Source organism: Centroberyx gerrardi, chromosome 5, assembly GCF_048128805.1.
Source record: "Centroberyx gerrardi isolate f3 chromosome 5, fCenGer3.hap1.cur.20231027, whole genome shotgun sequence".
NCBI lineage: Eukaryota > Metazoa > Chordata > Actinopteri > Beryciformes > Berycidae > Centroberyx > Centroberyx gerrardi.
In genome coordinates, this window is record NC_136001.1 from 33585878 (window position 1) to 33613437 (window position 27560).

General features: G+C 43.0%; 1 protein-coding gene across 1 annotated transcript; it reads right to left on the reverse strand.

Moving 5' to 3' along the window:
- Positions 1-220: 220 nt before the first annotated feature.
- tgm8 (transglutaminase 8) lies at positions 221-27560 on the reverse strand. The gene is made up of 15 exons (XM_071922525.2): positions 27515-27560; positions 23137-23307; positions 21927-22187; positions 20941-21059; positions 19835-19963; positions 16907-17084; positions 14864-14999; positions 11392-11501; positions 10729-10844; positions 10306-10432; positions 9066-9304; positions 8144-8318; positions 6393-6556; positions 4062-4195; positions 221-2287 (listed from the first exon to the last, which is right to left on the reverse strand). The coding sequence occupies exons 1-15, from the start codon at positions 27522-27524 to the stop codon at positions 2113-2115; spliced, it is 2244 nt and encodes a 747-aa protein (XP_071778626.2). The 5' UTR covers positions 27525-27560; the 3' UTR covers positions 221-2112.

Consider the following 27560-nt stretch of genomic DNA (forward strand, 5'->3'; position numbering starts at 1 on the left):
TCTCTTTCTGTCTGTCTGTCTCTCTCTCTCTGTCTGTCTCTCTTTCTGTTTTTGTCCCTGAAATTGGACTGGCAAAACATGGGCTAACAGTGTATATTTTGAGAATGTGTATGTGTGTGTGTTTGTCCCTCTTGTGATCATCATCATCATCATAAGCTAACACGATGAACTACGGAGTCTTCATATCCGAAGCATTAATATGAAAGAAGTAACTCACAGGCCTGGGAATAAACCTTTTATTTGAGCTCAGTGCAGATCAAATATAACATCACAGTTAAAACTGGTAACACACTGTAAGTACATCCAGCATTCGGTCTGTTCCTCCTGCAGCCACAGCATGGCACTGTGACACCAGCTGACTCAGAGGCTGCAGAGGAGGAACTTATACAAGAGTAAGAAATCTACTTGGATTACTTTACTTGTGAACACCATGTTGAGTTTGGAACATAAAAGTCAGGAGTTTCTTTTGGGGAGTTTGGACATTTTCACCAGTTTTTACTTTGAAATAAAACTGATTCTGATTCAAAGTCAGGGCTAAGGTCATGTGTTTATTGGTGAGGTTTAAAGCTGAGGTTGGGTTTAGGAATAACAGTCTGTGCAAAAACAGTTGTAACTTGTAATTTGACTCTATTCTGACTTTACACATGTTGTATGTTGTTGGTCTGCTTTTTTAGCCAAGTGTCCCTTGAAAAAAAGATTGTTGATCCTTGTGAGACTAACCTGGCTACGTACTGTAAAGCTAACAAACTGCAAAGCAATGTTTCCTGAACCTGAACTTGAGGGAGCTTCAGGAGCTGAAGACAGGAGTTTTTTGGCAGGTGTGTGTGTGTGTGTGTGTGTGTGTGTGTGTGTGTATGTTCCATTGTTCACTGTCTGTGCTTTAGGTTCAGCTGCATTCCTGTTATGTAAACTCTCATTTTTGACATGAGTTGGTACCAGACGTGTCACCACCACTGTAAACGTCCTGCAGCCAGACAGTGCACATTATTTTCACCTGCCAATATCACATCTGACACATTCATACCCTGACCTGGTGGTAAGAGAAATGCTCAGGTCTATATGGCTTGACATGAAAGGAACAATCAGTAATATGGACTTTTTTGTAACATCTAACGGCGGCCATAGGAACTACAACAACATCGGCAAACACATTTTCTATAGTGTTCTACAGAAACACTGGAGCTAACATTTGCTATGTAGCTTGTGTGGCTAATGATAGCTACATTATAGGTTGCTTACCTATCCAATAAATGTAGGGATTCTCCAGTCGTCCCTACCGGAGCCCCGGAGCAACAGGTAACAGAGAATCGCCCATTTTGGGGTTATACCATGTCCAGGAACTACACAACCCAAGCTACTACCAATCACTTTAAGGCAGGCGAGGCAGGTTTCATTGCAGGTCTGACACCCCTAAAGCAGGTTGAATAAAATCATATCCTCTCCTCCATCGTATCGGTGGTGAGCAGCAATGATTGGCTGATATCCAATTTTTACTGAAAGGCCAATATTGGCTCAATATATTGGCAGATCGATACACTAGTCTAACCCAACTCTGGACCTGATGCTCGCTCAGTAGTATGAGGAGCTGCAGGTTTACATCAACAGTGATTTCTGTTTGGACAACCAAGAAAATATCAAAACAGTTAATAAGTAGAGTGTTTGTGCACTCTTCAAACCCAAATCCAGATAACTATCAGCCACAGATGCATAGAAGCCCGACAGCAGCCTCAATAGACCAGAATGCAATGCAGCCACAACACACGTTGGGGCACGACCGCAACCACAGACACACACACCCCATAGACACTATAGTTCACAAACTAGTTAGCTAGCTAGCTATATTTCTATGCCCACACGCTCACCGTTGATTGAAAGCAACAAGTTCACGGCCCTTCTCTGGGGGTTGTCGAAAGGCATTTTGGGAAATGTAGGAAATCACTAACTGCAGTAGAAGTAGACGAGGCAGGTTGAGGGAAAGTGGGTTCACCCAAAACAGTAAACTGTGCAACACTTCATCACAAAATAATGCACTGAACATCACAGACTGATCCGAGGGGGATTTTTTTTTGTATAAATGTAAAAAGTAAAAACAGAAACCGACTTGACTGTAACTCAGCGGTAATTGCCTAAGTAAGAGCTGTAGGGACTGACGTCGAAGGTGCAGCTGCTCTTGATGTCTCTGAAGGCGGAGCAGTCGAAGTCGACCACCAGAGTCTTCTGTCCAGTCTTGTAGGGGGTGATGAAGATCTTGAACCGAACTTGGCGACCAACCCGCAGCACTGCTAACCTGTGGGTAACACAGCAGGCTGTAAGAAACACTGAAGAAGAAGAAGAAGAAGAAGAAGAAGAAGAAGAAGAAGAAGGCCCTTTTCACGTTGTAAGAAACCGGTGCATTACAACGTCCTGTGGCAACTTTATTTTTGCGAAGAGGAAACTTTAGGCAAAGAACTTGTAGTTTAGATCCAGGAGTCTACAAAAATAGTCTTTATACTTCACTAATGTTAACGTTGGGCAGGTTGTGGAGCGATTTAGTGAAGGACAGAGCTGGCAACAGGAAGTTGTAATGCACCTGTTTCTCAATGCAGAAGCTGTTACCATGACGATGTGAAAAGGGCCTATTGACCTTATAGATAAGAATGGCGATGACGTGACAAGGCCACGCCTACAAAGTGCGGTACAAGTGCAGTACAAAACAATAAATCGACATTTTCTGTGGTTGCTTTTTCTGTATTCTAATAATTGATGTGAAATGTATATGGTGTAAATCATTTGTTGTTACCTTTTCACGGTTCTCAAACAACAGCATGATCATAAAAAAAAAAATTCTTGGAGTCTCAAAATGTTAACATGACTTTCTTGTTTGCTAGCTTGTTAGCATTTCGTGACTTCCAGATAATTAAATTATAATGATCATGCAGTTGTTTTACAGGTGTGAAAAGGTTATGGGCGATTAACAACACCAAATACATTTCACATCAATTATTAGAACACAGAAAAACAAACACAGAAAATGTTGATTTATTGATTTGAAATTAAATAGGGTTTCTCACTTGAAAGATCACACCGACACAGCGGCCATTTTGAACACTCTGGGTGGGAAACTCTACCTGGAAGTGCAAATCCAGCCCAGCTCTGTCCTACTGTTGTGAACCAAGATGCATCATAAAACATTTATTATTTCAAAAAATATTAGAAACAATTGAATCTTGATATAGGTTCACATTTTACTATATTTGGCCCATTATTGGTAGCTATCAGAGTCTAGCCTTGCTAGCTAGCTTTCTTCCCTGCTGTATTTAAACCTGCAATAAGCGATTTCAGACCCTGTAACCAATCCTGAAGCTAACGTGTGCTACGTGGAAATTTCCGTGAGACATAATGATATAAACAAACAGCCACACAGCAGCAGCTCTCCTAAAGCTTGTTGTCAAATTCGGCCCGAGTAATGGCGGACTCGATGAAGCGAGCGAGTAAACGTTTTCAACTTGCCACCTTCCTCTTCACTTGTCATTGTGGGTCATGTGACCTTCAGCGGGAGAAAAGCTGGCAAAGTGAGACTGGTAACCGGTGATATTTCTCCGTAGGTACGTTTATTTTAGCCATTAGCCTTTATGCACGGTTTGTCCTTAAGGGCTTCCGTCGCTGTGTGTGTTTACAAAATGTGTTGCAGTTTCTGTCTCCCTCTAGTGGTCAGAAAAAATCGCTTAGTGCAGCTTTAAGCAGTCATGGTTGTTCCTGAGGCTGCTAGCTTTGGTAACTGTTAGGTTATTTGAAGTCCGCACTTTAATGCTAGTTTTATATTGGCTACCAATCTTCCAGATAGTTTCCCACTGTTCAAAATGGCCGCTGTGTGAATAAGTTCAATATGATGCAGTACAGTAAAAAAAAAAAAATCTTTCTGAAAGCAGATACGTTATACACACCACACACACACTCATACAAATACGCACTGCTCGTCACAATATGGTGCCTTCATGCTCTCCATTTGCATTCCCAATTCAGCAACAGAATCTTTGAAAGCCTTAGGATGGACACACACACACCCACACACACACACTGACTTCTCCTCCACGTTGTGTTTAAGCAGGCCACTTCCAGACACGGTCAGAGAGCAGTCCGTCAGCGGCTCGTCGAGCGGGTTCTTAAACAAGACCTCCACTTCCATCTCACGGTACAGGGAGGCCTTACTCAAAACCTGCAACACACACATTTCACACACTTTATTTGAATACACTCATTCAGGCAGGTGCGCACACACACACACACACACACACACACACACACACACACACCACCAAGAGAAAAGAGTATTTCCCAACAGACTTTCCCCTTTAATTAAGCATGGAGTCTGGATTCACTGTAATGTTTGTTGATCTGTTGTTTGAGCGCACCCCTTACTTTGTTTCTTGTAATGTTGATGATCTAGAAACTAAATTTATTCTACTGTTACACTTGTTGTAAATCACTCTGGATAAGAAAGGGCAACTACGTCTCTAACCTGGGCCCCGTTTCACGTCCGTGGCTAACTCAGTTAACCGGATAAATTTGTTGACAATTTGGCATAAGCCCAGGATTTTCTGTTTCACGAAACGAGATAACAATTTAGCCAGACTTGTTACCAGGGCAACAAAACCTTAAGCCCAAACCTGCAAAAACCCAGGTTTAAGTTTATGTTAGCTGGATAGTATGAACACAAATAAGCCAGAAATCACACACACCCAACAGCAGAAATGAATGCACCATTTATAAGAGAGGTTCTGGCTCTGTCATTATAAGGAGCAGTTAGAAGGAAACGTGTTATACAGATTACATTATGAGAATTAAAAAAAGGTGTTGCTTTGGTCAATTTCAATATGTTATGTCATCCTGCAAAGGTATCCTCGCCTCGCCTCGTGTCCATATAAGGAGTGTGATCCTGTTTTTGGCGAGCGATTCATCTCCCCTTTGTGGCAGAGCGCGCAGTTATCCGAGATGAAGTAATGTGGGATTGACTCATGAAATCCTAATCCACGTTCGTGAAACGGGACCCAGGTCTCTAACCTGCAGGATGACAGGTGACCAAAACTCTGTCCAATAAACAAGCTACTTGTGAGTCATGTGACTTTTGTTTACAAGCCCTGGTTGGCTTGTAATTGGCCAGTGTGAACCTAAATTCAAGTGGAAAGTAAACTTTTCCACTAGAAAACAAACTGTAGGTGTGATAGCAGCCTTGTGGCAGACTCAGTCAGTTGCTGTCTTTGTTTACTCAGGATTTACAGGTTTGGCCTAAGATCCTGCTGGTTTGATATTACAGAATATTATCTTTAGCAGCGCTTAACAGAATGTTTTACCTTGTTCTCTCCTTTACTTGCTCTCTCTGTTATGTAACTTGTAATTTGACTCTATTCTGACTTTACACATGTTGTATGTTGTTGGTCTGCTTTCTTAGCCAAGTCTCCCTCGAAAAAAAGATGGTTGATCCTTGTGAGACTAACCCGGCCAGATCAAGCTTAACTTTGGGGTGGGAGGGGTAAACATGTTTCCTGAACCTGAACTTTCTCAACAGCTTCAGGAGCTGAATACAGGAGTTATTTGTGTGTGTGTGTGTGTGTGTGTGCGTGTGTGTGTGTGTGTGCGTGTGTGTGTGTGCCCTGCAGCAACACACTGGCATGCAGACTCGGCAAACACAGGACTGCACACGCATCTCTTACATAATAATCCCACAGTGAGTCTAAATTTAATCTTGTTGCTTTTACCATTATAATGGAGAGATCAAGATCAAGCACCAACGTCTAATTATATTGACCAAATAATATAAACTTCAGTCATCAATCATGGCTCCACTTCATCTAGTCGATAGAAGCAAGTTGGAAGTTTTGGTGGTAAATGAGTTGAGATGCAGGGAGTTTAGGGTTTGGTGAATTGACACCAAACTCATTTTCTTTTGGATCTTTTCAATTCTGTTATCCAATGTATATGAGTCTTTGAAATGCAAGAAAAAATATCCAAGGCACTCAAGATGTCAGGTACAAAGTTAAAAATCCCTTATTTTCTTGGCTATAGCATAATAGAGACAAAGGTAAAGGCCCGGATATGCAGAGATCTTAAAGCACAACTACTGCGTTTCGACAACATTGAGACAGCGTAGGCGTACTGTAAGATCTCATGTCCTACTTTTTTCTATTATGATAAAGCCAAGAAAATAATAAAGGCTTTTTAACTTTACACCTCACATCTGGAGTGCCTTGGAATTTTCGTCGTACATTCACAGATATACATACACAGATAGACGAGCCGAAAGGGAAATGATGGACAGACAGGTGAGTGAAGAGCGATGACAGGAGTGTGGAGAGACAGACAGAGAGACAGACAGAGAGACAGACAGGCTGAGGTTTGGTTTCTGATCCACTGACAGTGATGGAGATGGGCGGATCCTGCGGGACGATGTCTGTCTCCGTCAGGTAGATGAGATCCGGCTGCTGTTTGTCCGTCACCACGGCCGAAACCTTCAGGCTGTTGTTGTCCAACATGTATTTACCGTAGACTGAGAACGGGATCTGGACAGGGATGGATAGATCTGGAGGAGAGAGAGAGAGAGGGAGAGAGAGAGAGAGAGAGGGGGGGGGGGGGGGGTGACAGAGAGAGAGAGAGAGCGAGAGAGAGAGAGTGAGAGAGAGAGAGGGAGGGAGGGAGACAGAGAGAGAGAGAGAGAGGGAGGGAGGGAGGGAGAGAGAGGGAGGGAGGGAGACAGAGAGAGAGAGAGACAGCGAGAGAGAGCAAGAGAGAGAGGGAGGGAGGGAGACAGAGAGAGAGAGAGAGAGAGAGAGGGAGAGGGAGGGAGGGAGAGAGGGAGGGAGGGAGACAGAGAGAGAGAGAGGGGGGAGGGAGGGAGAGAGAGGGAGGGAGGGAGACAAAGAGAGAGCGAGAGAGAGAGGGAGGGAGGGAGACAGAGAGAGAGAGAGAGAGGGGGGGAGGGAGGGAGACAGAGAGAGAGAGAGAGCGAGAGAGAGAGGGAGGGAGACAGAGAGAGAGCAGGAGAGCAAGATTTAGAGTGCGTTCACACCACTCTATGCGGTTTATCTGAACTCTGCAGTGTTTCCTCCTTTAATTCGGTTCATTCAGAGCCATATTAGTCATGCACAACTACTCTGGCCCTCTCTCTTCCTTCACCACCTCACATCCTCACTTAAAGGTCCATATTCTCCACTTCCCAGTGTTTTATTTTGTGTCTTGAGGTCCATTCAAAGCTGTGTGTGTGGTGTCATGAACCAAAAACACTCTCAATCCATTTCTCCACGTTCATTTTCCAGCATCTCTCTGAGCCTTACCAAGAACAGGCCGTTTCTGTCGCCGTGTCTTTAAGGCTCATTAATATTAATGACCCCTCTGTTCCGATTGGCTAACCGTTTCGAGAGTGAAACGTGAGACGCCGCGGCCCAGCGGCTACAGGTAGGGAAAACTCTCCGGTAATAAACAATGACGACCGCTCGACCGCTTTGAAAAAAACACTTTGTTAGTCTATTATTTCTTACAGAAATGATAATGAGCGAACCTTTGTGACGCCACAAAGTTACGGAAGTCCAAACGGCTCGTTTAGAGGCTCGCTTTTCTAATATGGATTGTGTGGATTTAGTTGGCGACCGTGCGTTTTGATACTTTCACCATGTTTAGATAGACCATCCAACTCCTTTATCATCACAGAGGCAAGGGGAGTCCTGTTTTACACCATATGGGACCTTTAAAGCTGCACTAGGCAGGGTTTTTACATAAAAATACACCTGTCTAAATCACAAAGTAGGTCTGCAACAGAGAAGAGAGTCCCATCTCCACTAATTGAGATGCTGTAGATTCACCCAAATTCAAAACAGCCAAAACCACAGGTGAATTTTGAAGCCAATAAGGAAGTGGCTGAAAGCTGCAATTCCTCTAATGTCCGCTAGAGTCGGCTCCAAAAAGACTCCAAATCCATTCATGTCAATGGGACCACATGGGACTCTTCTAATATGTGTCCGTATGTTGATTTTCAAAATAATCGCATCATTAACGAGATATAGCGATTATAAAACGGGGTTGTTTTCAGAGTGATTGACAGGTCGCCTGTCCAGTGCACGACAGGTCGCCGATCACGGACCAATAACAGGCGGCGTTCAGTATGAGCGTTTACCTTGTCCAGGCTGCAGTGTTTCTTCCGTCACCTCTGTCTTTATGTTAGCAGCCGGGTTGCCGGTGTACTTCATGGCCTGGATGCTGATGTTGACGGACAGAGGCCGGGCAGCGCTGTCCTTACTGTGCAGCACCAGCTTCAGGCTGACCTCCTGCCCGTTCACCGGCTTGGACACCTACAGCACCGTACAGCGTGAGATATGAGACATGGTAGGAGATTTTACATAAATCATACATATACCTATCTTATATATTGTAGTCCAATCCAATACGATATGATACATTGCAATGTCATAGCTGTAATACCCAAAAGAGCATTCCTTACTACTCCTTACTTAAACCCAAACACATCATGCGATACGATGCACTACAATACGATACGGTACGATATGATATGCTACTATACGATACTATACAAAACTATACGATACAGCACGATATGACACGACACACATGTGATACGATATGATGTGATACACCACAACACAATACGACACGATATGATATAATAGAGGTTCCCAAACTCTTCATGTCAAGGACCCTCAAATAGAGACCAAAGATCCCCATTCAATAAAGGTTTTGTTCCCAGAACGTAGGAAGATTTCTGTTGTTTGTCTCTACTGTAGGTGGGGAGATAACAGCGGAGAGAGTCTTTGATCAGAATAACCAAACTTGCTAACTTCTAATGAATGAAAAACTAATGAGACTAAAGTAATCCTCATTTCCCCCGGGGAACCTCCGGACCCCAGTTTGAGAGTCTCTGCAGTAAGCTACAACACATACAATACCACTCACCAGCTTATCCACCTTCAGTTACATGACATACACTATAAGTTATTGCCCATGGTCATGAAAAGAAATAACGGGCTGAATTGTGTTGTCCTTTTCTTGCTGCATGGTATTGCCTCCTTATCATAACGTACCTCTTCAAACCGCATAGACACCTCCTGGGGCGGCTGGACGATCTCTAAGGGTTCCACCTCCGGAGTTTCTTCAACTCCATTCACCCCGTTGCTCCTCTCCTCTCCCTCCTCTGTCTCTCCCTCATCCTCCTCCTCCTCCTCCTCCTCCTCCTCCTCCTCCCCTCCTCGGCTGAAGCGTCCGTCTCTGGAATAGTCTCTGGTGATGGCGTGTTTAAAGACGGACCTCTCCTCCTTCGATCCTGTAGGCGCAGTATCACAGAGAACAGGTCAGAATCTCTCTCTCTTATAAAAGCTGTGGTTCTCAACCTGGGGGTCAGGACACCCCAGGGGGTCACAAGATCATTTGGGCGGGGTCACAAGATGATTTATGAGATAGGAAAAAACATATTTCTACGTTACAAATTTATTATCATGTCTATTTTTTCTGATTTTTCTTGAATTTTTGCTTTTTTTCTTGTGAAATACTGAATAGTTATCAGCCTCTCAGCCTCCTCTGATAATCAAATGAAACAATCTGAAAAGGAAAAATCATTCTTTGGTTGAACTGTTCGCCACTAGTAGTAGGCATTGTTTTGTTTCAAGTGGTCAAAAAGGTTGAGAACCACTGTTATGCACCTTGTATGGTCAGATGTTCCCGTCTGCTAATGTCACTGCACACAAAGCCTGCTAGCTGCCTCTGATGCAAACAGCGCTCAAAAGTTCAACATGGCATCCAAAAAGGGAAAAATAAATCATTAGAGCAGGGAGGAAACTGTGCCTCATCTCCGAGTTACCAGTTACCAGGTACCACTTTCTGATAAATGCTTTTTCTTTTGGTGAATTAATGAATATTTACAGCCTGTGGGTATTTCCTAATTATCAAATGAAGTAAAAAATAGCTTGAAAAGGTAAATAAAATTTGGTTTGGTGCCAAATTTCAACATTCAGCACGCTTACTAGGGGCCGTGAGTTGAAATGGCCGAATGTGTCCGCATGTGTGTGTGTGTATGTAGGGTTTAACTCTGCTTGTGAGGTCCGAAAACACCCACAAATACAGCGCAGTTCTCCGAAAATGACTTGTGAGGACATGACATTGGTGTAAAAAATGATTTTATGGTTTGAAGCTTAGATCTTAGGTTAAGTTACACACACACAAACTTCACAGCTACATGCTTTAACCCCTATTAAAGCATGTAGCTGTGAAGTTTGTGTGTGTGTGTGTGTGTGTGTGTGTGTGTGTGTGTGTGTGCTCTCTACCCACCCTCTCTGTTTTTGTAGGTGTCAGTGATGTTCCACCTCTTGCTGGAGCCGACAGACTTGGTGGAGATGTTCTGACCAACTCTCTTGGTGTCGGAGTAGATCTTTATTTTCGAGCCGTCAGCTTTGACCTAAGAAGACCCAGAAACACAGACAACAGCAACTTCACTGGAAATCAAAGCTGATCGTCATTGTATGCCATTCCAAACGATTGGCTTCTTGAAACCTGTATTTGCTGCAATCTCAGAGCATGTCAAACTTAGATTTGGCTCTCTGTTCTACCCAACATGCTGCCCAAAAAAGCCAACATGGGGCATTTCCTGCTATAAAAACGATCTAGTCTCCTGGGATAATAAACTGGCAGGTAAAATTCTAGATCCACAAGCCTTTGTTCGGCTCAAGCCCTGGTCATGTAAAGTATACTGACCAGCCAGTCGATGCAGTCGGCGTTGACCTCAGCGAAGACAAACGGGATGTCGTATTTCAGGTGAGTGTCTCCGTTCAGGATGGCGGTGACCGGAGCTGGGCCGCAGCAAAACACACCTGCAGGAGGACAACTGGTTCAGGCTACCATACAGAGATTAAACTAACTGCTCCACTGACAATGTAGTGCTTTACATCGAAGGGTATTCCATTCTCTAATAATATTTTTTATTATTTGAATTACTATTTATTTTGTGTTTTTTTTTGCCGTTTTCCCCTTTTCTCTCCCAGTTTCTTGTCATTGCCAATTCCCGATGTGCACCATAGTCCTCGTTGTTAGGCGACCATGTGTCTCCTACAATACATGTGGAGTCACCAGCCGCCTCTTTTCACCTGACAGCGAGGAGTTTTTCCCGGGACAGCGTAACGTTCGTGGAGATCGAGTCTGTAAGGACGCCCGGACAAGCCATAGGCACCGCTACCGAGATACAAACCCAGATCTCCATGGTGGTGGATTAGCGTTTTCCTGCCGCGCCGCTCCAGCACCCCTGAATTACTATTCTAAACTAAGAGTATCTATCTATGTGTTTATATTGTTGAGTTAGGAGTTAGGATTAATTCTTTCAAAAGATATATCTAATATTATATTTAAAATGATCGTCATTACCCTTGCTCTGCTCCTGTGGTGTTGGATCCAGCACCTGCCAGCCGTCGTAGCTGCCGTCTTCTGTCAGGTCCGGTCTTCTCATCCACGCCTCCACCCACACATGGAAGTTCCTACAGAATGAAAACATTGAGGTTTTTTTTAATTTATTTTCTACAGCAATTGTGGATAATAGACACAACATTCACACGCTGAATTCTGGAACTTTGGAGTCAAGCACAGTATTCTAGAACTTGCTGAATTCTGGAACTTTGGAGTCACGCACAATATTCTAGAACTCTCTGAATTCTGGTACTTTGGAGTCAAGCACAACATTCTAGAACATTCTGAAGTGTGTAAAACGTCAGACACAAACACAACATTCTAGAGCAGTGCTTGAGAAGAACATTCTAGCACACTTTAAATTGTGGAACAATGGGGTCAATTACAGAACATTCTAGACACTCTAAATTCTGGAAGACTGGAGTCAAGCACAACATTCTAGGACACACTGAATTCTGGAACACTGGACACCAGCAAACATTCCAGAATACCCTCTGTTTGAAAAGAACATTCTAGAACACTGAACATTGGAATCAAACACAAAATTCTAGAACACTCTTGCAAAGGACAGAATATTCTAGAACACTGAAATGTGGAGCTCTGGAGTCAAGCGCAGCATTCTAGAACACTGTTGGTTTGAAAACACATATAACATTCTGAAAAACTCTGAATTCTGTGACACTAGACTCAAATGTGACATTCTATATTGTTAAAAGATTAAGTTCTAAATGGGAATTGGAATTCCAAATTCCATAAAGTGGTGGCAAAGTCCCAAAGCGGGAGACTTTGCCAACCTCGGTTGGTGTTTCGAGACACAAAAATGATGCATAGAGGAACTTGACAAAAAAGTTTGAAACATGACGCAGCATTTTGGAACACCGACGTAATGAGCGCTCTGAAACATCAGATTGAGTGCTTTGAAAAACCTTTGAGATGTTCAGCATAGGGTTCCACCGATATGGGGTTTTCAAGTCTGACTAAAGTTTGCCAATAGCTGATATTTTGTGCCAATATTCAATATCTTTATATTCAACCATTTTCATGCCAGTGTTCCCCTCATAATGTTGTTGAAAGGGTGGTAAAGCCTCTGAAACAGCATCTACAGTATTGCGGGACACTAAAACCATACTCATGAAATTCTAGCCAATGTTGCATGTCACATAATAAAAGGCAGATATCCTAACCAGTCTGGCTTCAAATGCTCTACTGAGACTGCACTCTATGCATTGCCTCGTAGCACTGCACTCTTTCACGTCACCTGATGGACTGTGTAATTGCTAAAAAAAATCTGCCTCTATGCACTCTATGCACTGCCTCTTGGCACCTATGTCCTGTCGGACTAGAACTCTTAGCTTTATGGCACTTACTCTTCTTACTCCTGACTAGATCCTTGCTTGTGTTGTATTAAAATCTCACGTGTACGTCGCTTTGGATAAAAGCGTCTGCCAAATGGGAAATTGTAATTATAATTGTAGATATCGGCCCGATATATCGTCTAACCTTAGTTCAGAACTGGGATCTAAAAAAGCTGGCAACACTTTTCTGCACATTGCTCTGGGTTATTTGTTTGGGTTTTTTTTATTATCTTGAATTACAGTTCATACTTGCCAGTGGGGTGTGGCTGTGGTTTGTAGGAGAACCACACCCAGGGAAATTTTACCATGTTAGGGTGGATCCTCCAACCACGGCACCACTGAGACAATCAGTCCTTGGCATTATAAGTTGATAAGTCTGTTCTCCGGAGCAAATAAAGACCGAAAGATAATTACATACTGTGAACTGTCTGATATTAAGTTCATTTGAAGCTTCCCTGTGGGAAAGATTTTGATTTGGCACTCAGGTAGTAGCCACAGTGAAGATGGATGGGTGTTTTTGAACCCAAGCAAAATCACCAAACATCAAAAACTCACGCACACATTATATCTACACATGTAACAACAACTCTGAGGCAGTGAACTATAATTAATCACAAGTGTAAATCACCCCCCAAAACAATTGGAATCTAATTTTACCAAACCACATCTATAGCAGATTTCCAATCCAGTTTATAATCTGTTTGGAGCCCTATGTAGATATAAGATTCATTCTATTTTATTTGTATATGGACAATGTCAGGTGTTTGGGCAGCAGAGTGGAGTAATGAGTGAGCATCCACCCTGCTGAAGTCCTCGAAGCCAAGACAAAAGAATTTTAGCAGTTTCCACTCCTCCATGGATAAAACGTCAACCTGTGTTTGATGTAGCTAGATGTGCTTTCTAGACACAATATCAATTCATCTGTTATCTGAACAGCTCGCATTTTCTTGAATCACGCTGGTACGTGTGAAAGTATTGGGGATCTTGAGCAGTTAATTGATTATTATAATCAAAAGGCAAATGAGACCAAGAGATGAGATGGTGAAAAACACTGTCACATCTAAGAAGAGGTCTAAGACTATTTTAGAAACCAAGTGCTACAGAGCAACTTTGTGCTGCAACGACAGAATGAAGAGGAGAATATTTGCATCAGTTTTGTAATTGATTTTTTAATACGTTTTTTGGCTAAAAGTTGTATGCACCTAAAAGTTAGCAACAAGTAAGTAAACAAAGAGTTCGAATGTCACATCTTGGCATCTTGAGTATCATGGAAAATTCGACTTCCCCATTTGTATTTGCCACTTTATTGGGTCATTCAAGTGCCCTCTACCCCTAATCATAATATGTGTGGAAAATATAGGAGATAATGAGGTAAATATTGGACTGGCTTCAGAACATTTGGATTCTGCTGTTTTGAGTAATTTCATGGTGTTTTTTTTACCCCTTTAGAACTCTAAAGAAACGGTCTCCATTCACGCTACTTGTTTTGGAGAAGGCTGAAATGAAGCAGCTAGCTTGCTGTGTGTTATAGTGACATGCAAACTTCACCAGTGTTTCAACTGACAGGAGGGTGAGTGGATAATGACAAAATGTTCAGTTTTGTGTGAACTATTCCATGAATCTATTTTATAGCAGAGGTTAAGGTTCAAACTATGTCATCCCAAGATTGAAACATGAATGTGGTACGCAGCAGTGTCTTTATAGAATAAGATACTCAGAGATTATCCAAAGAAGAATTTAAAAACATATAAAGAATATGTTCAAATACAGTATGTTCTACATTTTATATTATAATTCTTTGCACAATGTTGAATCTGTCCATGAAGTATCCTATGAAACTGTATACTATATGCAAATGTGTAAGATTTTATGAGTGTGTATATTTGTATGTTTTATTTGTGTTTTGTTGGTGTGACTTAATTTTGCATTGATTAAAGTGTATTTTTAATGTTGTGTAGGAGCAGCTCATTTGGACCAAAAGAGATCATAATAAAGAATCAGATCAAATATAATATATATTATATATATAATATATAATATAAAAATAACATCAGGTGTAACAGCTTTCTCTTTCTCACCAGACGCTGTCGGCGGTGTCGATGGGTCTGACTCCGTAGTCTGCGTGGAAGACATCGATGGTGAGGTTCTTGTGTGTGTCGTGGGCTGACTGGAAGTTGGTGACCACGCGACAGGGGATGCCCAGGCAGCGCATCACTGGACACACACACACACACACACACACACACTTGAATTAAATCATGAAATCAATTCAATTCAGTCCATATCAATCATCATCAGAGGTTTCGCTTCTCACCACAGGTCTTCAGGCTCAACTCTGAATTTCTGCTCGTGTCTGATTTTTTCGGATGACTGTTCATATCTTTTGTAGGATGTAACCCATATCTGATACCAATATGAACTGAAAAGCTGAACAGACGCGCCTGTGCAGAGTAACAATAACAGCAGTAGGCCACAATGTGCTTTACTCTTAGGCCAGCAATTATTTTGCAAAAGTGGGAGTCAATTTTTCAAAAGGTGTAGTCACTAAGTTTCACTGAATTTGTGGGATGCACAGTTTAAAACAACATAGGCCTACAGCCTAAAACTGGAAGTGATAATGAAAGCAGGACTTGACTTAAATAATTTTAGCTGGTATCTATTTTCCACCTCCCAATGCAAGAAAAAGTTTCTTCCTCTCTCTTTTTGGTTTATTAGGATTGTTAGCATTGCTTATTGAAACAAAGGGAGCACAGTTAGTTAGCTAGGACCGCTGGTTTCAATGAGGAATGCTAACAACGCTAACAATGCTAACACGCCCTGTTAGGGAATCTAAAGAACACAAAACAATGCTAGTATTGGCAGAAACAAGAGGGAGGAGGCTGTCATCACTGTTTCATACTGACTGTTTATTACTGGGAAACATCCAGTGTGTTGAGTGTGTTGTAATTAGATGTGGAAAATATAGGAAAGAGAGAGAAATGATGAAGAATTATATTAACACCTGAGTTGGACAACAGCAATTTATAGATGAAGGAATTATGAAGAGAAGATAGAAGGAGATGCTGAATTATATCTGACTGTTTGAGGGAAACAGAGGGTTGTAAATACAGAAATGGAACATGATTTTCTGGACAGCTGAGGCTGGTAATGCAATATAATATTTTGTAATTGTTTTTCTTCACATTCTCATTTTCTCATTTGTACAATATTACGTATATCCTGATGTTTTAATAGCTGTTTATTTTTATACTGCATATATTTTTGTATATTTTCACGTTGTAGCCTACATATTTCTCATTCATTGCTTCGGTCACTTGATACCACCCCACTCACTCTATTCTTATTTAGATCCTCACATTGTGTTTGCTGTAGCCTTTCATTTGCTCCTGCAATGACCCAGTTTCCCACGAGGATCCTTAAAGTTTCACCTACTTTACTCTAACTTAAAGGATAAGGCTGGTGTTTTTTAATGCATTTCTTACAGTCAACAAATCCTATGAAAATAACAAAATTAACAATGTGTTTGCTCTACTCCCGTTACTTTCTGACTTCCCACGTTCCCTTTTTAGCCGTCAACCCGGAAGTCATTGGCTCCAATTGTAAGCTAAAAACCTTTAAATACAGCTGACAAAGACATAGTTTCAATTTTAAAAATCTCTAACTGTTACCATGAAAAGTCAGGCTGTTGTAGTTATTACCAAATCAAATTCAAATGGGAACAAACTCTTCATTACGCCGGGGACTATTTTCTGTGCTACGGAACTACTTTCCTGAGATGGAAAAAGTGTTTACGGCCGGCTTATTAAGTCGTTTGAGGAAAAAGTCGTCCGGCCCGGTGCATCGTGATGATGAAATATGCTGCAGAGCAGCAGCATGGCTCTGTGACGGGTTTTTAATAGTTTTTTAATACAGTGGAGTTCTATGGCTGCTGGGACATGAGGCTGCACTGGGCACCGGCTACATGGACGAGATTTGTTAGCAAAACAAATTCATTGCTGATTTTGTTATTTTCATAGGATTTGTTGATGGTTAGAAATGCATTAAAAAACACCAGCCTTATCCTTTAATATCAAGAAGAAGGAGAAGAAGAATCTAAGAAATCTGATGAAGTAAAATGTTACCTGAGCACATGACACCGGCGAACACCCAGCACTGCCCGTACTTGACCTGGTGGCAGCCAGATATGTGCCAGAGCTGCAGGATGTCCAGGCTGCCGTTCCAGTGGGTCGGCAGCACCCCGTCCTCCATGTTGCCGCCCCAGCAGCCCTCCAACACGCCGCAGTCATCCTCCGAGTTGATCTGGTGGAGGGGACGGACGGATGGATGGATAGATAAACAAACAGAGAGACAAACAAACAGAGAGCTGAGACCAGCTCCCTTAATGGGACTCAGTGGGATTCTAGGGGTGTAGGATGGACTGTCCACCACAATACTTCAACACAGCTTGGGAGACATGGTTCATTTATGGATGACATTAGAGTCCAGTTCCTTAAGTTTCAGAGAAAATGGAAATCATCCCTTTCCAGTCACTATAATGGAAAATCCAGAAGGTCCAGTTTCAGTGGGGTTTTCCAGTCCATTTTTACTATGGAAGTCAATGGAGAGGAAAAACTCATAAATATTTCAAATTCTGTCTTTTCCCAAACTGTGATGGGAGGGTGATGCTTTTTATTTTCTGCAAAACTTCAAGAACTGGACTCTAATCTCATCCATAAATGAACCACATATCCGACAACTGTGCTGCAGTATTCTGGTGGACAGTCCATCCTGCACCCTGAAGTCCCATTGGGTCCCATTAAGGGAGCTGGTCTCAGCTTTGTTAGCAAAAAAGACTAATTAAAAAAAAAAGTTTAAAAGAAAAACATTGTTCAGAACCACTAAATACAATCTAAACATGACATCTGAGTAACAGATGATAAGAAATGCTGACCAATTTTTGTGCTAGTGTGGCAATTTAGCCTAAACGAAGCAAACGGGGTGAATACTAAAATAGATTAGAGTTATTTTAAATTAAAAATGTTAAATTTCTACACATTTGTTTTCACTTTGATGGAACAGATTGCTTTGCACAGAAAAGAAAAATCTTGAATAAATGTATTTTGAAATAACTTCATAGCACAACAAAATGTGCAAAAAGTAAAGGGGGGTGAATACTTTTGGCAAGGCGCTGTAATATCAAGGAGTGCTGGCACAGTATCAAGTGATCCTTGTGTAAGCCAGGCCTACTCATCCTCCAGAATATGCAAATGAGTGTGCCAGAAATTTGACAAGAACAGATCGGCAAAATTTCTTAGGAAGTCTCCCGTCAGGGAATTTCCCATGCAATAATTACATGAATTGCAATGCTATGATAAGATGGGATGGTCTATCACATCTACACACATCTACTTTCTTGTAGATGTAAATATGTTGTGTACAGTGTGTTTGGAAATGTCTTGATATTATGGTGGGAAAAAAAAGGGAGTTAAAAGTCAGAATATCCGAGTGTAAAAGTAAAATAAGAAATCATGAAGAAAAATCCCCAGTGGCAAAACATTTGAATTGTGCAGGACAGAGGTTTGTTCCTCCAGGTTTCAACAAGTAGTGAAGCTTTTGAAACGAGCGCTGGGGGTTTAAATGAATTATGGTTGGGAAGCTTTCTGCAACAAACTAACTTTTAAAGCTCCCATCTGGTGTAAAGCAGGACTCCCCTTGCCTCTGTGAGTTGGATGGTCTATCTAAACATGGTGAAAGTATCAAAACGCACGGTCACCAACTAAATCCACACAATCCATATTAGAAAAGCGAGCCTCTAAACGAGCCGTTTGGACTTCCGTAACTTTGTGGCGTCACAAAGGTTCGCTCATTAGCATTTCTGTAAGAAATAATAGACTAACAAAGTGTTTTTTTCAAAGCGGTCGAGCGGTTGTCATTGTTTATTACCGGAGAGTTTTCCCTACCTGTAGCCGTATCAAAATTTTATTGGATGAAATGTTTGTCTCCGCCCCTGAATCAACAGAAAAGTGATATCAACCGGAAAGAGACGCTCTGTTCATCTTGATATAAAATTTCTAGAAATCAACTTTTTTTGTCTTGTTTTTGGCCTGCATCGGTGAACAAGTGAACACTAAGTCTAGCAAGATAGGCAAAAAGGTAAAAAAAAAAAAAAAAAAGAAATTATTTAATGAGGTCTGTAAGATGTTTAGCTGTTGTGTTTTTGTATCTGTTTATTCAGAATGGAGGTTTAGGTACCTTGTTGTAATCTGAACAGTGCATCACATGATGTCTTCCTGGATTTTACATGCAAATCTCTGCTTTTGAACATGTTTTGACCAGCAGTGGAGGAGGGGGGGGGGGGGATGTGTGTGTGTGAATGACAGTGTGGAGTACCGCCCCACCTGAGCTCATGCATGTCAGGAGAGGGGGGGGGGGGGGGGGGGGGGGTAACTTGATGACAGATGAATGTGGAAAACACACGAACACAGTACTACCAAAGTTCAACACTTTAAAGCAATATTCCACTTAGTTTTAACATGAAAACCAGAATATAATCTCCTCACCAAGATCAGATGCAGCTGGACGAGTTTGTAACGTTCAGATTTTTACTTCCCATTCATTTGAATGGAAACTGACATTGAACACGTCGGTGAACAGATTCAACATCAGATCCTGCTGACTGTTGGTCCGACGCTTCAGAACAGAATTTCACCAAACAGCATTTTTACTGATAGAAGAGAACATAGCGGAGGGATACCATTTAGGAGAGATAGTTCCTGTTTGGGAGACCGGATCTACTTTTATTGTTAAATACTAATTTTAGTGTAAACCAAGAATAGAAATGCAAAATGACGACGGACCCAGGATGCTTTGTTGTCTTAAAAGCAGGATCTGATGTTGAATCTGTTCACCAACGTGTTCAAAATCTGAACGCTACAAACTCGTCCAGCTGCATCTGATCCTGGTGAGGAGATTATATTCTGGTTTTCATAATAACTTCCATGTTAAAACCAAGTGGAATATTGATTTAAGCATAACACCACACACACACACACACACGCAGGGAGGCGTACCATGGCGCTGACCACGCGGCCGACGTAGATGGGGTTGCAGCGGGCGGAGACGTCGTCGGCGGAGTCTTTCAGGTGTTTGGGGTTGACGTCCAACATCTTCAGACAAATGTCCACCATGTTTTCCTCGAACTGGACAGGCAGAGACGGACGGAAAGTCAAAGTCCACACTGCAGGATGGACTACAACAGTGATTCTCAACATTTTTCATATCAAGGACCCTAATTTAGTCCACATTAGAGCCACGGACCCCCATTTCATTTTGTCTCTCTGACTCAAATCTGAGAATATTTTTATTGTCAGATATGATTTTGTCCAGAACTCCATGACTGTCTGTATTGCAGGTAGAGAGATAACAGAGAAACTATGATCAAAACAGTCATTCTTCTACATTCTCTAATTGTGTTAACTTCTTGTAAATTAAATAATGCTGAAGTTTAACAATTCATCAGTTTGCTGGGGACCCCCTGGAACCCCCTCAAGGACCCCTGGTGGTCCCCGGACCCCACGTTGAGAACCACTGGACTAGAAGATGTTTTTGAGATCAGTAAATTTATTGAGCATGACAACTTATAGAAATATACAGGGAAAAAGGAGAGAAAAAGAAATACTCGTTTTGTTTTTCAAGACAACTGACAGCTTAGAAAAATAAAAAAACACACAGACATGATACAATGCAAATAACGGACATAAAACAAAAGACTAAATAGGGAACTGTCTGTAAAAACTGTGAAATCTGATTTTCATTTTTTATTTTATTCATTTAATTTTTTAATAATGTTTTTGATAATATCTTCTTCATTTAAAGGCAGAAATGTCTCCCAGAGTTTCTCTACCACTGAACAGGTGTGATGTCACTCTGCCTTAAAGAGCTGCTGACACTAAAAGAATACTTTTACTACTACTTTTTTTTAAACTTTTTATTTTTTAGCATGAAAATGGTGAATTCTGGCACATAATATCATCTATGGGCAGCTTCAATAAAACCAAAAAAAAATCAGTATGGGTAATCAGCTTTCAAAAACCCATACTGGTCAAACGCTACCAAAAAAAAAAGAAAACAAAAAAAATAGGTACTGCTGTGTGTGTGTGTGTGTGTGTGTGTGTACCTGGCCGTAGTCCCAGGCCATGCTGGTGATGTAGTTGTCACTTCCCTTGTAGATGATTCCCTGCTCGTTCATCACGTACTCCTCCCTCTGCTCCTCGTCAGCCAGGAACACCCAGTCATCTGCACAGGGGAGAGCCAGGGGAAGAGAGTCATCACATAAATACATATCTTCATATATGATAGAAAATAACATCTGAAACATAGAACAAGTATAAAATGTTACCACTGTTTTGTTGCAGAAGTAATAAATGAATCATGACAACTGAATTGCTCAATAATAATGCTACTACTACTACTACTACCACTACTGCTAGTACTACTGCTACTACTACTACTACTACTACTACTACCACTACTGCTAGTACAACTACTACTACTACTACTACTACTACTACTACTACTACTACTACTACTACTGCTACTACTACTACTACTACTACTACTACTACCACTACTGCTAGTACTACTGCTACTACTACTACTACTACTACTACTACTACTGCTACTGCTATTACTACTACTGCTAGTACTACTGCTACTACTAATACCAGACCCACCAGGATTTCAGGAGTTTTCTTCTGATTATTGCAGCCTAAAATGATTGATTTTGCTGTGGCTTTTCTCAAAAATTGCAATGCAATTTGCAATGTTTTTTTTTTGTTTTTTTTGCAATACAATTACGGGAACCTCGCCCCCTCCCTCCCTCCCTCCCTCCCTCCCTCCCCCTCTCTCTCTCTCTCTCTCTCCCTTGCTCCCTCTCTCTCTGTCCCTCCCTCTCTCCTTCTCCCTCTCCCCCCCCCCCCCCTTCCTACCTGAGCATTTTGCAATGTTTTTTGTGTGTTTTTTGCAATACAATTACGGGAACCTCGCTCCCTCCCCCTCTCTCTCTCTTTCTCTCTCTCTCTCTCTCTCTCTCTCTCTGTCTCTCCCTCCCTCTCTCTCTCTCTCTCTCTCCCCCCCCACCCCCCCCAACCCCCCCTTCCCTACCTGAGCACCAGGGGTTGAAGAGCACCACCAGGCTTCCCAGACTGGTCTCCTTCTCGTCCTTGCTGACAGACAGGAAGTACTTCCCCACGGGGGCGTCGGCCGGCGGGGTCACAGCCAGGCTCACGCTGCCTGTCGTCAGGGCGGAGCTCCCGCGAAGCTCCGCCTTCCACACCGCCTTCGCCGCCGCCGAGGGCGTCGGCGCAGCGCCTTCTGGGACACCGAAGACCGACAGAGTGCCTCGCTCCTGAGACGCCTTCGAACCTGAAGAGGGGAGAGATGGAGGGAATCAGTCACTCATTCACTGATATAAATCTCCTCTGTATGTCGGGCCAGTCGTGAACTGAACTGAGAATACAGGTAAACTCCAGTTCAGCTCCTGCAGCTGCAGTGTGAATGTGAATGTCACCCAGCTGTAAGGAAACAGAATGTAAATTGAATTGACATTGACAGGAAATTCCATGAAATTCCACTTCTAAGAGAGTTTGTCTCGACTCGCTAAACATTATGAATCAAATAAAAGACAGTTCAATGAATCAAATACATTCGATCACTAGAAACTGTGCTCAGCAGAGACAGACCTCCTCCATTTCTGACAACACCCCGCAAGGAAGTTATGCACCTTTTGGTGATAAGCCACGCCCACCACCACGCCCTCTTTTGGCCAATCGACATGAAAAGTGAATCAGTTCTTCCTTGACCCATAACCAACCTTCATACCAAGTTTTGTGCAAATGCATGCCAAACTGTTAGAGATATCCTGCTGACAGACGGACGGACGGCAGGTGAAAACTTTACATCAGAGGTAATAATGTTTGGATTATCATTACATGTTCTGCATCAAATACCACCTGAAAAGATCCTTTAACATTTTATGATATTCAGTATTGATGATATATAACACTATGTGTAATCTCAGATATGTGGTGAGAAAAAACAAAAAAACATGGAATTTCACAGAATTAAATTCCAAATCAATTCCTATTCTGTTGGTGAATGTACAGCATTTACTCATAAAGTGCAAAAATGTGAACTGTATTCACATTAGCAGGTCTAAGATCCACACATGTACAGGAAGTGACTTGCATTGTAAAAAACTACACACCTAGTTTAATAATATGAAACTATTAACCTCAATATTTCCTATCTGACCTTGCATAAAATGTCCAGATTCATACTGGCAGTGTCTCTGTGGGGTCAGAGAGAGACCTACCGGTCACCGCGGTGACGAGCAGCCGGTCGCGGTCCGGGGTGAAGGGCTGCGGCAGGTTGACGGTCAGCAGGAAGGCCTGGCCCCGCCGCACCACCAGCTGCTCCGTGCTGATGTCAGCGGTGTGGTGGTCAGCGTTGTTGCTCTCACAGTGGAAATCCACGCTCTTAAAGACTGACAGGAGGGAAACACTTTCACTTTCACTTCAGTCAAGGTCATTTCTTCATACTAGAATTTATAACCTCTCTCCTCCCTCCTCGTCTCCTCTCCTCTCTCCTCTCCTCTCCTCCTCTCTCCCCTCTCCTCTCGTCTCCTCTCCTCCTCTCCTCTCTCCTCCTCTCCTCTCCCCTCTCCTTGTCTCCTCTCCTCTCCTCTCTCCTCTCCTTGTCTCCTCCTCCTCCTCCTCTCTCCTCTCTCTCCTCTCTCCTCCTCTCCTCTCCCCTCCCCTCTCCTATCCTTGTCTCCTCTCCCCTCTCCTCTCCTGTTCTTGTCTCCTCCTCTCCTCTCCTCTCCTCTCCCCTCCTCTCCTCTCCTCTCCCCTCTCCTCTCCTCTCTCCTCTCCCCTCCTCTCTCCTCCTCTCCTTGTCTCCTCTCCTCCTCCCTCCCCTCTCCTCTCTCCTTGTCTCCTCTCCTCGTCTCCTCTCCCCTCTCCTCTCCTCTCTCCTCCTCTCCTCTCCTCTCCCCTCTCCTCCTCTCCTCTCCTCTCCCCTCTCCTCTCCTCTCCCCTCTCCTCCTCTCCTTGTCTCCTCTCCTCGTCTCCTCTCTCCTCCTCTCCTCTCCCCTCTCCTCCTCTCCTCTCCTCTCTCCTCTCCCCTCCTCTCTCCTCTCCTTGTCTCCTCTCCTCTCTCCTCCTCTCCTCTCCTCGTCTCCTCTCCTCCTCTTGTCTCCTCTCCTCTCTCCTCTCCTCTCCCCTCTCCTTGTCTCCTCTCCTCCTCTTGTCTCCTCTCCTCTCCTCTCCCCTCTCCTCTCTCCTTGTCTCCTCTCCTCCTCTCCTCTCTCCTTGTCTCCTCTCCTCTCTCCTCTCCCCTCTCCTCTCCTCTCCCCTCTCCTTGTCTCCTCTCCTCCTCTTGTCTCCTCTCCTCTCCTCTCCCCTCTCCTCTCTCCTTGTCTCCTCTCCTCCTCTCCTCTCCTCTCTCCTCCTCTCCTCTCCTCTCCTCCATGGTGGGACACACAAACACACAAACCGCTCTCCAATTATAGTAGTGGGATATCTTTTATTCTATATCTTTTATAGTACTTTTATTCTTTCTTTTATTCTAAAATGAGATATTGACCATTTGAGTATAGTGGGTCAGTCTGTAGGACGTGTGTGCCCCGGGGCCCTGTGATTGGTTAATCCGGCCCTGCCCTGAAACCCCACTTTCCCCATCAGTCTCTCTTCTAGTCAGAACTGCACAAACGTTTCCTCTGATGTTGCTGCTGACGACGACGCACGAAACCAAACCCGCCCACAGCTGACACTTCTGTGGAAGGAGAGTTCAGTTTGGATTTATTTCGGTTTGACTGGTTTGTTTAAAGTCATTGAGGTTTCTAGCAATGATGGCAAAAACAAGGCTGGACAGGTTTGATAGTGGCAGGCGCCAAAACTAATATATAGTCACACATGTGTAAGACGTCAGTGATATACGTGATGGAGGTGTACTGTATGTCAATGGGGCAAGACACAGCAGGACTGGAGGAAGGTGTGTGTGTGTGTGTGTGTGACGCAGCACTGATCTGACACACCGAGGCAAACCTGATGGGCAAGATTTTTCTGTAAAAATCCACCTGTCTTATCAGCTTAACTCACAAAGTCTGCAACACATAACAGCGTCTCATCCCCAGAGCCTGAAGATTCACCCAATTTGATCCTTTTTTATGTTATATTCATTGTCTCAATGAAATAATCTAATGACTCATCTTATGTTAATACATTACTCCTGATCGGTGAACTACAGGCGACTCTCGTACCTAAAACGCTCCAAGTTCAATTGATTTCTTGACCCTGCAAACATCCACTTAGGATTTGGAATCAAGTCTCTGTCTCCGTTAGTTTCATAGCTTTGGCTGAAAAATCATAATCGTCTAACAGATCCAGATCGCCACCAAAATATTATCATTTGTCCAGCAGATTTCATGGAAATCCATTTCTAAGTTTGAGAAATGCTGCTGACAGACGGACAGACTAACTATCAGGGGCGAAAACAAAACTCCATTGAAGGTAAAAGGTTTAAAAAAAAGTAGAACGTTTAGATAATAAATCCTGAAAATATGAAATACCTGCAGACATAAATGTACTCGACTATATGGTTCTTTGTCACTTAATCCCCAATCTTTAATATTTTAATCCGCCACTAAAAGTTAGTCCATCCTTTGTTCCACTGATTTTGATTTTGCTTGAAAATTTTGCTTCTAATTGTTTTAATTTATTTATTTAATCGACCACACTGACTGTACATGACCTTGCTGGTTGCTGGTTTGAACATTTCATTACCTCCTGGAGGTGTGTGTGTGTGTGTGTGTGTGTGTGTGTGTGTGTGTGTGTGTGTGCGTGTGTGTGTGTAACTGAGTAAACAAGGTCACAGCTCAGCAATCTGCCTGCTGTTATTTATAAGCAGAACTTTATTGGATACAGTCTAATTGCCCGCGGTGAGAAACTATTTTAAAAGCTTTCATTATGTCAGACAGGAATGTTGATGAAGCCACTTGGACTCAATCCCAAATTTATGGGTGTGTTTGCTTTTGGATTTGTTGGATTTGTTGGATCTACACAGTGTAGTTTAGTGTAATTTTGTGTGTGTTTATGTGTGTGTGTGCACATGATTTTGTAGTAAGTAGCATCATGTACGTGCTTGTTTAGGTGTGTGTGAGAGAAACACAGTGTAGGTCAGTAGTAGGCGTGTGTGTGTGTGTGTGTGTGTGTGTGTGTGTGTGTGCAGCTGGTATCTCCTCCTGCTTTGTTGCTGATGGACGTTTAACATTTCATAACAGATTACCCTGCATGCCAGACTCCACACTCTGCACACAGAGAGAGCGTCAGCAGCGTGAGTCGATCTTTCCTCCGGTCACATCGTTTTAACTCTGTTCATCATGGAGGCCGATAAAGACGCAGAGGAATCCAGACGTTGCGCAGGGCCCCGCAAATGACCCCTCATGACCCCTCGTGTCAAAGCGTGTGTCAATGTTTACAACTTCGATGAGAGGATGACGCGGAACTATCCTTCTGGTCACGAAAAGAGGAAAAAAAAACACCATGAGAGTGAATTGCGGGAACAGCAATCAGGTAAACTTGTGTTCTCTCCTCTGTAAGTTTGATGTCAGCAAATAACAGTAATGTTAAGTTGATGTGCTAGCTGGGCGGTGCATCTCTCTCTAGTCTGTCTGTCTCGCTAACCTAGCCGGGCGGTGCATCTCTCTCTAGTCTGTCTGTCTCGCTAACCTAGCCGGGCGGTGCATCTCTCTCTAGTCTGTCTGTCTTGCTAACCTAGCCGGGCGGTGCATCTCTTGGTCTGTCTGTGTCTTGCTTGCTTGCCAGACACTTCCAGGGCTGTTCTGTGACTTTGTGCCTGACAAAAGTGAGAGTGAAATACAACTATTTATTACGTTTGATAAACGCCGACGGGCAACGGTGTTTATAGACCGCAGCTCGGAAAAGATAACCGCGTCGTCACGTGAACATGCGTTCATATGCGCGTGCACAAAATGAAACTCGCGCTTTCCAGCGGCAACCTCTGCGGGGACCGGGGAGGGAGGATTGTAGTGGGAGCACTGGGGTGTCAGGTGTGACTGTGTGGCAATGGCAAATGGTTTACATGGCTCATGGGTCAGGTAGGCAGAATTTTGCTTAGGGCCCCAGGGAGGTCAGGACCGGCTCTGTTTACCACGGCGGACCTGCTGAGATTTCCACAAGTCTGTTCTTGTGTCTCGTAATCCTCCATTAAAGGAAAATTCCCCCTAAAGCACACTTTAACACATAGAACTAGTAGAGGCAGGTTGAGGGAAAGTGGGTTCACCAAAAAAATTAATTGCAACACGTCATCACTAAATAACTCCTGCACCGAACACCACAGACTGATGAGATCCAACAGTGGAAGAGGATCAGATCTGAGGGTGAATTTCTCCTTTAATGTCCACATCAAAATCCACATTATGTTGCATGCATCAACAACCAAAATATCTGTGCCAAAACCTATGCTTTTGCCTATACATATGCTGCATTCATATGCATACTGTACTTACAACATGCATGCAAGCAAACATGGGCTGGCACTGTGACTCAAAGGATGCAGAAGCCTGTTCATGACATTATGGGATGGAAAAGTATCAGACACAACCTCCTTTCCCCTTCCAGTAGATAGATAGATAGATAGATAGATAGATAAATAGACTCTGCTGTACTTACCTAGATCCATGTTTCCAGTGAGCAGTCAGTGTCTCTGGCAGCAGGA

Excerpts from the sequence above, each read along its gene's own strand:
- tgm8 (XM_071922525.2), bottom strand. Across the intron at positions 22,188-23,136 it reads GCTCGTCACCGCGGTGACCG|GTTCGAAGGCGTCTCAGGAG; the intron begins GTAGGTCTCTCT and ends TCCCCTCTTCAG. Across the intron at positions 4,196-6,392 it reads ATCCGCCCATCTCCATCACT|GTTTTGAGTAAGGCCTCCCT; the intron begins GTCAGTGGATCA and ends TGTGTGTTGCAG.